The following is a 13,889-nucleotide window of genomic DNA, read 5'->3' on the forward strand; positions in this document are numbered from 1 at the left end:
AATATCACGTGCATGAGGTTTTGAAGACCAGCAGTGAGTCAGTGAGACAAACTACTCACCGCTGGGATTCCAGCTGGGCTCCAGCGCAGGAGGAAACACATGACCGGGCAAAGCCCTCCCTGGGGGCACTCCTGCAACCAAAGACCCACGAAAAGTTTCAGTCATACGCTACAGCATCACTGAATAGCGGAGCATACGGGGGATCGTGCCATGAAATGGCACTGAAATGGGCTGTGAAAGCTCTCCAAGGAATTACAAAGCCAGGACATACCCATGCGATCTGCCGGAGTTTCAGTCCCAGAGCTCAGAGCGGAACCTGGATCACCTCCTCCAGTCACATCTGCAAACAATCGCAGGACAGAGCAACTCCCATTAAACATCCTTCCAGTCAGAATGACACAGGATGCAATTAAAACTGGGCATTCCTTCACGACACCATTCTCTCCCTTCCACACAGGAGCACCTCGGAAACAGTTCCTGGGTGCCTGCAGGGGCACCACCATCATACAGAACTAACCCCGTGTGGAACTGCCCAGAGGAGCACCCGCCTGGAGCTCACCCCAGCTCTAAACTCAACTGCATGGACTGGATTAAACCTAGGCTTTGGTGAGCCGCTGCCTGGAGACACAGCTGTAATCAAGGACAGCAGAGAAACGTTCCCATTGCACGTGCCCATCTCTCTCTCCCTTACTGAGCTGCGGTGATGGAAGGGGCTCAGGTAATGACATGGGGGGAAAGTTCCAAAGCTGCAGAGAGGCCAGGTGACCTGCTGGCTGGTATTCCACAGCTTTCCAAATACTTTCTCCAGGCCGTGGGAGACAATTCTCAGGGACCTCATGGAAGAACATTCGGCCCCCTGGAATTTTCTTACTGGGAGACCTCGCAGATACAGAGACAAAGCCAACGCAACGCTGACAGCACGGAGCACCCAAGAAACAACGACCATCCATGCTTCTCGGGGAGAAGAACCCGCTGGCCGGTGAAAAGCGCAACCCTTGCTGAACTAGCCCAGCCACAAAGGAACAAATATCGAGGACATGAAGCCCGGCTACTTACCTCCAGCATCCCCTTCAGGCTCAGAGGCAGGATTCTGTTCTGCTGATTCACCAGCAGGGCCTGCAGGCACAAGTGTAATCAGACACAGGTGAGGAGAGCTTCCAGCACACGTGGGGGCCTCCTTTTCCCTGAGTGGGGAAAGGTGGGCCAGGGAATGCCACGGCCCAAATACGAAGGTCTGGGCTCTCTCAGCTGAAGAGGGGCAGCGGTAACCTTCCCACTGAAATGTGGCAGCTCTCCGAGTAAAGAAATACTCATGGCTCATCTGTGCAAGCCCTTCAAGGCACAAACAGGCTTGGAAGACCTTGAGAGGGTCTTAAGCAAAATTGCACGCAAGTAAACTATGGGAGCATGAATGTTTCTGCCTCCAAGGAAACAGACACTCACAACTTACCTCTGGGTTGTCCCAGAGGCACAGGCACAAAATCCGGATCCAAACGATCATCCGGAAAGGGAGCACCAAGTTCATCTCCTAGAATCAAGAACACATGAAAGAAGGTCCCATTGGATGGTGTGATCTCCTTCTCCCTCAGTAACTGGATGTTGCTGGGCCGTGGAACGGGATGGGAGAAGGACCCAGGTCACGATTCCCAAAGTTGCAGAGTGGCCAGGATGACCTGTAGGCTGGCACCTGGCAGCGTACACAATACTCTCTCCAGGCCATGTGCCACATCCCTCACGGACCGCATGGAAGAAGATGCAGCTCCTGGGGGCTTTCTTACTGGGAGGCCTCCAATGCACAGGAAGGTCACACTGAAGCACTGGAGGAAAGCACGCCTGTCTCTTCCTCTGGGCTGTGGGCCGAGGCTCTGTGTTGGAAACTGGGATTCATCTACGGGGAGTACCATGAGCCTGGAGCAGAAATGCTCACGCTTCTCCCAGCACACATCTGCCAAGCTCTCCCCAGGACATCTCCCACGATGAAGGCTGTGCTCCAGCCAGCAAGCAGCAGAGCCATGGCCTGGCATGGCTGGAGCCAGCCCTGAGGAGCAGCGCTGCCACGGGCTCTTGCCCGGCTCCTGCAGTGCTGCCCATCGCCCCCTGCCCAACACCACCCCCCATGGAAGGCCGGCCCCAGGGAAGTGTGGCACAGGGCCGTGGGGACACAGCCTGACTTCTTGCCCCCACTGCTGCTCAGTCCGTGTCCCATCTCTGCCCACCCACCTGCTCCCGGTGCTCGCCACGGAGCAGCACAGGTCTCCCGGAAACACATGGCCATCAGTAGGAGGAAGAGGACAAAGCGGGCAGGGGCCATGGCCCCCCACACTCGCACCATGCTTCCAACACCACCGCTGCAGCCACAGTGAGCGTCGCACAGAGCAAAGCCTGCGGCACAGGACAGCGTCGCAGCCAGGCCTTGTGAGCTCACGGCACAGCACCGCACAGCCATTGGACGGGGCATTGTGACCTCAAGGCTCCGAGATTCCGGGTGGCGGCTCCCCGCGGGCTGCTGCTCTTGTGATGTGCTGCACCAGGGCTGCGTGGGGCCCGTGCTTACGTCATAGAAACGCAGAATCATAGAGCGGCTTGGGGTGGAAGGGACAGCAAAGAGCTTAGAACCCCAACCCCACTGCCGTGGGCAGGGATGCCACCCACGGGGTCATGCTACCCAGAGCCCCACCCAGCCTGGCCTTGAACACCTCCAGGGATGGAGCATCCACAGCTTCACTTGGCAAACATTTCTAGGGCTTCAACAGCCCCAGGAGGGAATTATTTTCAGCTCGGTGCACCCATGACACCTCAGGCCATTGGGGAAGAGATGCAATATGGAAATGGGGTCTGGATCAAGGACGCTATTGCACAGGTTATCCATGCATGTCAAATGTGCTGCAATTAAGCAAGCCAAGCGGATAAAGCCTCTCCAGTACGGAGGATGATGGCTGAAATACAAACACGGGGAAGCTGACCTTCTCACAGACCTGCCAAGTCAAGTGTCACGTGCTTACGTTTTTGTTGATAGATCTGCAGTTTCATCTGTTTTCCTTCAGCTTTCCAGCACCTTGGCTAAGGACATCCCCTTTCCTGCACCAAGTATATTTCCCACACGTAGCGTGCTTCCAAGCCTGCATTTAGTAGCGGAAATTGAAGGCTTGCTGCTTGGCACCTCCCATCACCAAAGTCCCCCAAAGTGAACTCACCTGCTGCTGGCAACTGGACACTTGGTGCCGAGAGGACCGTCACCTGTGGGGTCCCACCTGGGTCTCCAGATGCTGTTGCACTTTTGGAAGCAGAGCATCCAAATACACTGTGCTTGCTTTTGGAGACAAACATTTATACTTCAACCAAAGCAGCTCATAGCGCCAGCTGCTAGCATCTCTGAAGCCTCTCAGTGCAGAGCAGTGCAGTGGAGAACAAGGAGTCTCCTCTAAGAGCTGTCCTTGTTTCCGCTGCTTAAAGAGCAAGTGTTTATATTGTCATTCTCATGTGATAAGCAGTGTGGGAGGGAAGCGTATCATCCTCTCACATCAACATCCTGGCTGGATCCATTCCTAATACTTATCTGTTTAACATCACACCTCCTGGGTAATGTGCACAGCCTCACGTGTTTGTCAGGTGTACCTCAGTACGCGGGGTTTGAGACTAATGGGTATACAGACATCCAGCTTTTATGCAAGTAGACTAACTTGGGATGGCATAAAGCAGGCTGGGGAGTGCTGTCCCCTCTTGAAGGCTGGTACAGGTTGAGATGCTGCGCTCAGAGGGGCTGTCTTCCCAGAGCAGCATTCCCAAGCTTAGCTGATACACTGTGACATACTCTGACCCTTCTGCTTGTAGGGAAGCAGACAGTGTGAATGCCTGAATCATTAAATAACTAGCCAAGGTGACATGCTCCATTCTAAAGCCTGGGTCATCGTTGTTTGGCTCAGGTGGTTTGCATGTTGATTTTCTCCTGGCAGAGCTCAGCCTGCTGTGGGCTGTTCCTGCTCAGCCAAGCTAACCCCTGCATCCTGCTGACATAAAAACTGCCTTCCAGTGGGAACAAAAGCTGGACTTACAGCAACTGTGCTATCCAAAGAAGAGCAATGCTCGTATAAAATGGGAAGCAGCAAATACTCCGGAAAAGCAGCTATCTATACTCCACCAGTGGTATTAACTGCGGTGACTGTGCAAATCTCATTGGAAGGTCAGGGTATCAAAGCAGATGGAACAAACTTAGTGCTCCTTTGGAATAATAATTGCTTGTGCTCTGAACATTTATTCATCTAACACGCAGAGGAAACTTTCTTCCTGGTGCAACTCTGTTTGTTTCCACTGGAACAGGTGCACTTATGGTCTTAGCAGTTACTCAAGGAAAGCTGTAGGTTCCAGGGCTGGGCACAAACACGTTGCAGTTAATTCCTCATCCTAAAGCCACGAATCAGCAATGCAGGCAGAGAACTGGGCAACAGCTGCAGGGCCCACGCAGTCTTTGCCATGCAGCTGAACAGCCCTGCTGATTAACCTATAGAGACTGTGCAGAAGAAATAACCAGGAAAGCATCTGTCAGAATATCTCACATTAAGAGCAAGACTTATGTTTCTCGGCATCAATGCTAATGAATACCAAGAGCTTTCTTTAAATCTGCTAATTGCTATTTATCTTCTAAGATGCTTGAAAGGCTCAACAGACCATGCATTGTGTCATACTGCAAGATAGCTCAAGTGGGAAAGCACACAGAAGCATTGAAGAGAGTGATTTCAGAAAGAAAAGAGAGAGTAGGGGGACAGATTTAAGTTATTCTGTACGGCTTGTCAGTGTGAGGACCTAACAGCAGCAGCCAAACATTCAGATGTATGTTCTCGTACAGCATCCCTGGCTTCCCAGGAAGATACTGGTAGCCACATTTGCCATGTTCTTACATCAGCCCAGAAGTCTGTTGTCTCCTCAACAATAAAAGCGTATTTCTGGTATCTTGGAGGAGATCTGGATTTGATCAAGGTGTCTGATCAGGATAAAGCTAATGGACGAAGACACTCACCTCCTCCATCTCCAATGACTGGGCTGGATTTGGAGTGGAAGAGTGTGGTTCAGGATGAATTCCACAACGGCCGACTGCACCTGCACCTCCATGAAGGCAGCTCTTCCGCTGACGCAGTCAGACTCACACTGCTGTGATCTGAAGAAAAAACAGATGAAGTAAAACTGCCAACAGACAGAAGACCGGGAAGGTACCTCTGGCTGTGCAAAATGTGCTGATTTTGGAGGGGAGGGCAGCTTTTGTAGACGTGTGTTTATTTTGAGGTTTCTTTTCAACCCTGTTTACAAGATGTCAAGCATGAGCCCACTCTGGTGCATGTCAGCATGTCCCTGTTTTAATTCTGAATGACACCGGCCCAATACATACCGACTCCCTTTGGAGCCCAGCACACCTTTTACATCTCTGAAAATGATGCAGGGACATTTTCTTCAACGTTCCCTTTAGGATGTTTTGTTTACCAAGGCTTCAACAACGTTTATGGGAAATAAACAGCAGAAAAGTATAGGTTTCTTTCGTTGCTGTTGCACTGGTCAATAAGTAACCCCACTGCATTTATTCTACGTCCTGCTTGCAGAGGCTCATTCTGCACAGCCAGAGGTGCTCTAATAAGAAGGAGCACCAGCAAAGCCCTCACCTAACGAGGCCACGCACTGCTAGTCTCCAGCATCACACCTCAGTACAGCACACACACTGCGCAGAGTCCAGCAATGCCCACTCCTCCCTGCTGAAATACATGGCCACCTCTGCAAAGGCCACGGGCTCCTGCAAGTGCTCCTTTCTGGGCACAGCCAAAGCCCAGGGAAGCAGCTTGGAGAGGAGAGAAACTCCAGTCCCAGCAGCTTCTGTTCCCAGCACACAAATGCTGGCTGAAGGACACTGAAGGACACTCTCCCCCCGCACTCCCATCTCTTGCCCCTTGCCCTCTCCTGGCTGCTTCCCCCAGCCCCTGCCTAAGATGGACATGCAGTGGCCATGTGCTGCTCTGCTGCAGGCTGCAGGCACATGTTAAACTGGAGCCTGCTGGGACAAGAGAAATGGCAGGAGATGTGGGAGGAAATGCAGCAATTCCTGCCCAACCCCCACCCTCGCCAGCCCACCTGCAGGGCATTTCCTGGGGGTAAAAGCAGGCTGGGACTCAGACCAGCAGACCTGCTCTTACCAGCCTTCCTTCCCAGCAAAGCCAGTGTGATGGTGTGCTCCCCCCTCCCCCTTTCTTCCTTTCTCCCACCTTCCTCCCTCAGCCTTGCACAGGAAGACAGTGAGCAACACTCCTAGCTAAACCAGACTAAAGATCACAAAACTGCCTCAAGCTGGGAGGCTGAAAGAACTGACAGCAGGCCTCTGGCTCAACATCTGAGGGCCAATTGAGCATATGCCTAAAAATAAAGTACGGCAATGAGTCAATCATCTTACCACCAAAATAGACAGCAGCACAAGCACCTCTTGAGCTCTCCTGCACAGAGGAACAGCTCTCCCCTTGAGCAGGCATGCCTCTTGAGGTTACACCTGCACAGAGATCCTTTCCACCTTGATGTCAAGACACCTTGTTGATACGGATCCTCAGTAAGTGACTAGTAGTTTGGGTGGGCTTTGTTAGCTCCACTACGGTTATATCTTTGATTGTGCACATAGGATCCCTTAGACACAAACTCTTGAACGCGTCTGGGACAAGGAGTGGATCCAGCTGTGCTGAGGATCCTTACCTCTGTGGTTTGAAGAGTTCAGACAGCAACGGGGTCTGCTCTGATCCTCATGACACAGAAGGAGAGCGTCCTGTAGGTGTGTGTTTAATCCTGCCCTCTATGTGGAAAATAACCAAGTGTATCCAGCCATCTCCAGTCTTGTTAAGTCACTGTCATATCACTACAGCATATCTACATTACATCAATAAATATACATTCCTGCTTCCCTCTTAGGAGTGTATATCGTAGCTGTATCCATCTGTTATAAATTGGTGAAGTCTGCACGATAGCAACTAGGGACATCAACTATGATAAGAGTCACGGAGTGAACTCCAGTCCCAAATTCCTATATGAATAGGCTCATGACAACTGTTCTAACTGAGAAAGAAGAGACCATTAGGGGCCACCAAAGGACGAAAGGGGGAAAAGGTATTATCTGCAAAATGCCAAGTTTGGAAGTTACATATGAAGCAAGGGAGAACATAAATAAATGGATCAGGGAGCAGAAACTAAAGCAAGAAATTTATTGATTTATTTATTTATTTAGTAATAACCTACAGAAATTGATTTTGCTTGGGCTGTGTCAGGCACTCAGAACTATGCCACACACTATGCACAGGAGTGGAGATGGAAACGCATCGTATTGCGTAGCTACAAGTCTGGGAATCTATACTCTTAGTGAGGAATCAGAATCACCACACAACTGAAGCCCAGAATCATCACAGAGTCAAGGAATCTAGAATCATGAAACGATCACAGAATCTGAAATAACAGAACTTATAATCACAGGAGCTGGTATCCTCATAGCATCCTCATAGAATCCTCCAATAATCAATTCATAGAATCCTCAGACTCTAGAATCCTAGACTCTAGTAACCTCATAATAACCCCACAGTACTGAATCACCACATTTTGTTTCCTCACTCCCACAGAGGGAAACTTTCTGTGGAGCATGCTCACAATTGACAGTATCAGTCAGCATCACCCAGCACTCCTTATGGAACAGGTTACCTAGAATATCAAAGCACTGCCAGTTACAAGTGCTCAGAGGTTCTTCCTCAGAAGATGAATTGTTAATACTATCTTTCATTCTAATTTGGATACGGGAAGGGAACTGAGGTCTAGAATCTTTATGAACAGAATCCAACACCACTGTGCTCTTCACAAAACCTTTCCCCTTTGCCACAACACAGGGGAATGGGGAAAGTGAACCTTCATCCTGGTTTTCCACTACCCCTCAGGTCAGTCCCTGGGGACAGTTGGGACCCTTCTGGAGACGCCAGGAGCCCCCAGGACCCTCATCAGGCCCCGGGCATTTTGGTGCCACAAGCCCACTAGCACCCAGGGTGTATCCCCTGGTGTCCCACAGGACGTGACAGCCCAGGCAGGATGCAGCGTGACAGACCCATGTGGCTCCGTGGTGTGAGATTCGTATGTACTTCTCCCTGTCCCTGGCTGAAGTTCTCAGAGGGGTACACAGAGGTAGGAGAGAGCTAAGGACAAGGCCAAGGGGCACTTAGGGTGACAGGACATAGCCACAGCTTGGGGACAGTGGCCAGATGCTGGAGACATTCATATGGCAGGAAGGGACGCACAGGACACAACCACAGCCCAAGGACATGGGGGGCAACAAAAGGGACCTTGCTCAGACCACTGGGACCACAGTGCCGTGGGTGAACACACTGCCACCCACCTAGTGAAAGCTGTGTCCTTGCTGCAGCTATGTCTCCAAAGGGCTTTAGTCAGTGCCAGAACCCACAGATCCCCTATACAGGGCAAAACTACAGAATTCTGCATCAATCAATCGTCAGGAGCTTCCATTCACTGACAACGTCACTGTGAGGCCAAGGTCCCCACAGGCCAGGTGACACAGGGACATCGCTGGGACACTGAGCGATCAGCGGCAGTGCTGTTGATGGCAGCATCAGCTCAAGGGGACACAGCACTGGTAATGCAGTGACAATGAGAATGTCATCAGTGACAACCACAACCCTCGAGTCCATTGGACACAGTGCTGAAGGTCAGTGTCAGTGACACTGCAACAACAACGCCAGGAGCTCCCCACAGCTGCCAGCACTGCCCCCCCCCCCCCCCAAAGACATTCCCACTCTCACAGCTCCCCACGGATGTCAGGCAGCAGGTGACAGGCGGTGATGGTGGCTACGGTGGCAGCCACAGCGCGCAGGTCACGGCGCACCAGGCACAGGCAGTGCGCGGTCGCAGCTGCCCCAGCTTGGGCGTGGCCCAGGGGCCCCCCCAGACCTTCCAGCAGCCGCGCAGCCCCACTGAAACTGCGTCCCAGTGCCTCAGCCATTGCGCCCCGCAGTCGCCCCTCGCCCGCCCCCAGCCGCTGCTGCAGCAGTGAGGGGCCCCCCCTGGACACCCCTGGCAGCGGCATCCGGGCCGCACTGTCCTCTTCCTCCTCCTCCTCGGTCTCCGACGCCTCCCCCGGAACCTTCAGCCCCACTGCGGGAGTCCCGGCTGTGTTCCCCCCCGGCTCCGGCTCTGAGTCGCTCTCCGAGGCCTCGCCCAGCACCAGCGTGGGGGAAAGAGGGACGGCCATGGTCTGCGAGAGGGGAATAAAAGGGAGGAGGGGGAGTCGGGGGGAAAACGGCCCCACCAGGCACGGAGACCCCCGGCTCTTTCTCCCGAGTCTCAGAGGAATACTGCGCACAACAGGCCCGTGCCCCCTCAGCCTCGTGAGACCCCCACTTCCTCACTCCCTTCCCAGCCCCGTGGGGTCCCCAGAACACGTCCAGGCACCCACAGCTCCAGGGGGATGCCGCATATTCCCTTCCCAACCCTACAGGAACCCCCACGCCCCAATAACCCGCCACCGAGCCCCGCAAGGACCCACATTCCCTCAGCCCAGTACCGCCGCCTCGCCAGGTCACGTGACGGTCACCCGGTACGCTACGCGTCGCGTCGAGTGACGTCACGCCTGCGTGCGCCCGCTGCCCGGACTTGCCCTCACTCAGACTGCGCACGCGCAGAGCGGGCAGCCGCGTTCGTCCAATCGTCCCTCCTCCCAAGCTTTAAGTGACAGCCAGGGTAGCCAATTGGCTCTGCGGGGACGAAGGGGAGGACGGCGCTCTCCCGGAAGAAGGATCGGGGAGGGAGCTTGCATGTAACAGGCAGCAGTAGAAGCCAATGAGATGGCCGAACAGGGCAGGGCTGGCCAATAGGAGAGGCGGGGGGCGGGGCGTGCAGGGGGCCGCGCAGGGCCGGAGCCTGCGCCTGCGCCTGCGCCTGCGCCGGGTTTGTCCGGTACGGCTGTGCCGCTCGGTGTGCACCGCTCCTCGGGACAGCGTGTGCCGGGGCCCTCCTCGGGAAATATTTCTTCCTTCTATGGAAACCAACGAGCACCCGGGCCTGCACTCTTGATATAAATACCCGGTGATGACCGACTTATTGCGGGCGACCGGGCGACGAATCCACCGTTGGGACAGCACTGCCGGTGTCAGGCCGTGTAAGGAGTCGCTGTCCTTCTGTTTGTGAGCTCCCTCCAGGCACGTGAAGGCCGCAGTGAGGTCTCCCCAGAGCCTTCTCCAGGCCGCACGAGCCCAACTCCCTCAGCCCTTCCTGTCGGTGAGGCGCTCCGGCCCTCCCAGCACCTTTGCGGGATTACGGCGGCCCGAGTGCAGCACCTCGCGCGTGGCCGTGTTGCACCTCATCTGGTTCACGCGGTGCTGCTTTTCAAGCCTGTCCCGGGCCCCCCTGGAGGGCGCACACAGCGCTGCCATCACTCACCGCTGCGCGAGATGCAGCTTCTGGTCCCTGGAATGCTGTGCAGCATGACATTAGCACAGAGCTCCTGTCAGAGCAGCGCAGATCCCAGCCCGGCCAGGCTGCCTGTGCCTGCTCCTGGGCTCCCAGCACTGACAGTGCCCACCAGGCCCATCTGTGTGGGTCGGGGGGGAGAGAGAGGCAGCAGGCCTTTGGGGTCGGGTCTGGGGGGCTGTGGGGGCCACAGACTATCACTGAGATACGAAATGTCTCTGCAGAGCTGGAAGGTCAGGAGCTGAGGAGAATATGAAGGGCTCCCATCATGCTGCTGAGTGCCCCTCCTCTCCTGGCCGTACGCTGAGGGCAGGTGGAGGCAGGGACAAGGGTCAGGAGCAAGGGCAGAATGATTTTTTGCTTTCTCAGTCTTCCTAGAAAGAAAGAAAGAAAAAAAATCTAAAATCTTTAAGATATGTGTGGGATCTGTTGAGTCACGGCCTGAACCACGGATTGATCACCTGTGGAAAGGACCCAGTCAGCCCTGAGAGCACAGGTGAAAGCAATTCATGTGTGTGAATGGAAGGAGGGGAGCCTGGCTGCAGCTCTCTTAGATCTCATTTAAGGGCTGACTGCTGCTGGGGAGGATCTTTGCCTGGTGAGCCCTCCTTGGTGAAGCTTCTTCCTGTGAATCTGGAATTTTCTGGTACAGGGGAGCAATCTTCTTCCCTTCCTTTATAGCACCTCTCTGTTGTGTGATGACAGAAGGACTAGCACCTCCGTTGTATTGCTTTTCCTATTGTACTGATCTGTCTAATTGCTACAGTGTATCTACTAAAAGCAAAAGAATATCAAGCAAAATGAACTTTATTGCCCTTTTAAGGATACAGTATAGTACACTTCAGAAATACCCTCTCATCTGTAATTATTCTTAAACCCCAGAAATTTTCATACTAGAATTGGTTCTAGCAATTATCTCTTCAAGGCTCTCTCTCAATCTGTTAATTAACTATTTGAATTTTTTTCCTTACATCAAAATCTTTTGTTACTAAACAGGCTGATTGTGTTTTCTGCAGGTGGATTTGCCACAAGGTTTCTTACAATGACTAACAGTAGAAGGAAATGTGCTCTGAAGGGGTGTGCTTGCAAGTCGGCTCAAGAGAAATGAAAATCGTTGTAGCGGGGACCCTGCCTGGGAGCAGAGCATTACCAAATACGTTACTATGCAAAGAATCTCATGTTGAATAATTTAGAAATACCTTTTTGTTAGTGGTCAAGTAAAACATGGCAACAGAGGGTAATCTCAGGAAAAAGAGGGGATAAAAACATCTCTATCAAGCCCAGACTTGATGGGAAAGGAAGAGCTGAACAAGTGTGCGTGTCTGGGGGTGTTCATCTTCTAGACTGCACCCAGAGAAGGAGAATGATTGTGATGCTGCAGTCTCGGAACTCCAGTCAGTACACAAATGGAAGGATTTCTGGGCTGAGATGAATTTATCTCCGCAGCTTCTAATCTTTTGGATTTTGTGTTCTAGTGCAGTGAAGCTTTTGGGCATGATTTATCATCACTATAGCTAACACTGTATGGGAAAAAAACTGACCTTAGATCTTACATCAAAGCTTTTAACAAAGCTTGTTTCCCTGGATTTTACTTGCTTTCCATTGTCTCCACCTCTCTGGTGCCTCTTTAAAATATATGCCTAATCTGAAAGCTGAGTGCAAGAAATATTTGTCTGACTTGTTTGCTCCCATTCCGAATCTTATAAACACTAGTCTCTGTTGTGAAGGAGTCATGTATCATTAAGAGTAAATCTTTCTCGTACAAAAGCAAGAAAACAGAAGCAGTTCAAATGTTGCTTCTTACAGCAGTACAGCATCTCAGAACAGAGAAAAACACGGCTTGCAGAAACTTGATTTCTGTCTTATCAAAACAGATCTTCAGCTAGTCTCAGTTGTCTTAGATCTGACTCCTTCAAAGAAGTGATTATAATTGATAACTCCAGTCTCACCACATCAGAGTTTTCACCTATCAGTTGTGTGCAAGGAGAGTGACAGTACTGGCACACACATCTTGGCGCTGATGGTTCGAGATGGCCATAGAATCATAGAATGGCCCAGGTTGAAAACGACCGCAATGACCATCGAGTTTCAATGCCCCTGCTATGTGCAGGGTCGCCAACCACCAGAGCAGGCTGCCCAGAGCCACTTCCAGCCTGGCCTTGGATGCCCCATCCCTGGATGCATTCACAACCTCCTTGGGCAACCTGTTCCAGTGCATCACCACCCTCTGGGTGAAAAACTTCCTCCTAATATCTAACCTAAGCCAGCCCTGTCTCAGTTTAAGACTATTCCTCCTTATCCTACCACTTTCCACCCTCACAAACAGCCATTCCCCTTCCTGTTTATACGCTTCCTTCAAGTACTGGAAGGCCACAATGAGGTCCCCCTGGAGCCTTCTCTTCTCCAAGCTAAACAAGCCCAGTTCCCTCAACCTTTCCTCACAGGAGAGGTGCTCCTGCCCTCTGATCATCTTAGTGGCCCTCCTCTGGACCTGCTCCAAGAGCTCCATGTCCTTCCTGTACTGGGAGCACCAGGTCTGGACGCAGTACTTCAGATGGGGCCTCTCAAGAGCTGAGTAGAGGGGCACAATCACCTCTCCCTGCTGGCCACTGCCTTTTTTTTTTTTTTTTTTTTTTTTTTTTAAATGCAGCCCAGCACACAGTTGGCCTTCCAGGCTGCAGGTGCACACTGCTGGTTCATGTCCAGCTTCTCATCCACCAGGACCCCCAGGTCCTTCTCCGCAGGGCTGCTCTCACGGAGATCTTCCCCCCTGTTTATAGAAGTACCTGGGATTGCCCCGACCCAAGTGCAGCACCCTGCACTTGGCCTTATTGAACCTCATTAGGTTTTCGTGGGACCACTTCTCCAGCCTGTCCAGGTCCCTCGGGATGGCTTCCCTTCCTTCCAATGTATCGACTGCACCGCTCAGCTTGGTGGACAGAAACCACTCCCCACACCCTTACCTAGAGGCTCATGGTCCTGGCAGACATGGGAAGCCTGACCACCCGTGAAGACTGAGGCAAAGCACTCATTAAGTACCTCAGCTTTTTCTATGTCTGAGGAAGCCAGCTCCCCATTACCTTTCATCGGGGGGAGAACACTCTCCTTGGCCTGTCTTCTCCTGCCTATGTACCTGTAGAACCCCTTCTTGTTGTCTGTCGCATCCCGCACCAAGTTCAGCTCCATCTGCGCCTTGGCTTTCCTAATCCTATCTCTACACACACGGACAACAGCCCTGTATTCCTCCCAGAATACACAACCCTGCTTCCACTTTCTGTACATTTCCCTCTTTTCTCTCAATTTAAGCTGCAGGTCCTTGCACAGCCACGACAGTCGCCTGCCTCCCCTGCTCGACGACTTCTGCTGGGGTATGGAGAGCCCTTGAGCTCTCGGAAGGGTGTCCTTAAAGAGCT

At 52.5% G+C, this 13,889-nt stretch overlaps 2 protein-coding genes and 1 long non-coding RNA gene across 6 annotated transcripts in view; 1 reads left to right on the forward strand and 2 right to left on the reverse strand.

The window, feature by feature from the left end:
• LOC121107492 (collagen alpha-1(I) chain-like) overlaps positions 1 to 9,603 on the reverse strand; it is a 13,294-nt gene extending 3,691 nt beyond the window's left edge. Inside the window, exons 1-9 of one of the 4 annotated variants that reach the window (XM_040651942.2) lie at positions 9,554 to 9,603; positions 5,015 to 9,262; positions 3,195 to 3,310; positions 3,003 to 3,119; positions 2,221 to 2,382; positions 1,451 to 1,528; positions 1,057 to 1,116; positions 272 to 340; positions 60 to 131 (exon numbers count right to left, since the gene is read on the reverse strand). In XM_040651942.2, the coding sequence (XP_040507876.1) occupies positions 60 to 131; positions 272 to 340; positions 1,057 to 1,116; positions 1,451 to 1,528; positions 2,221 to 2,382; positions 3,003 to 3,030 (469 nt within the window). In that variant the 5' untranslated portion in view covers positions 3,031 to 3,119; positions 3,195 to 3,310; positions 5,015 to 9,262; positions 9,554 to 9,603. The remainder of the gene's footprint in view (positions 1 to 59; positions 132 to 271; positions 341 to 1,056; positions 1,117 to 1,450; positions 1,529 to 2,220; positions 2,383 to 3,002; positions 3,120 to 3,194; positions 3,311 to 5,014; positions 9,263 to 9,553) is intronic. The other 3 variants (XM_040651941.2, XM_040651945.2, XM_040651943.2) reach the window with 3 other exon arrangements.
• On the reverse strand, positions 8,807 to 9,259 carry LOC121107468 (biogenesis of lysosome-related organelles complex 1 subunit 3-like). The gene has a single exon (XM_040651893.1). The coding sequence runs from the start codon at positions 9,257 to 9,259 to the stop codon at positions 8,807 to 8,809; it is 453 nt and encodes a 150-aa protein (XP_040507827.1).
• Positions 9,604 to 9,937: 334 nt separating the features above from the next.
• On the forward strand, positions 9,938 to 12,142 carry LOC121107493. Its single transcript, XR_005841676.2, has 2 exons — positions 9,938 to 10,972; positions 11,493 to 12,142. It is a non-coding gene; the product is annotated as an uncharacterized LOC121107493 (long non-coding RNA).
• Positions 12,143 to 13,889: the final 1,747 nt, after the last annotated feature.

This window comes from Gallus gallus, chromosome 23, assembly GCF_016699485.2.
Source record: "Gallus gallus isolate bGalGal1 chromosome 23, bGalGal1.mat.broiler.GRCg7b, whole genome shotgun sequence".
Taxonomy (NCBI): Eukaryota; Metazoa; Chordata; class Aves; order Galliformes; family Phasianidae; genus Gallus; species Gallus gallus.

What these genes read in the sequence shown, in the direction of transcription:
- LOC121107468 (XM_040651893.1), bottom strand. Translation starts at nt 9,259, where the DNA reads ATGGCCGTCCCTCTTTCCCCCACGCTGGTGCTGGGCGAGGCCTCGGAG.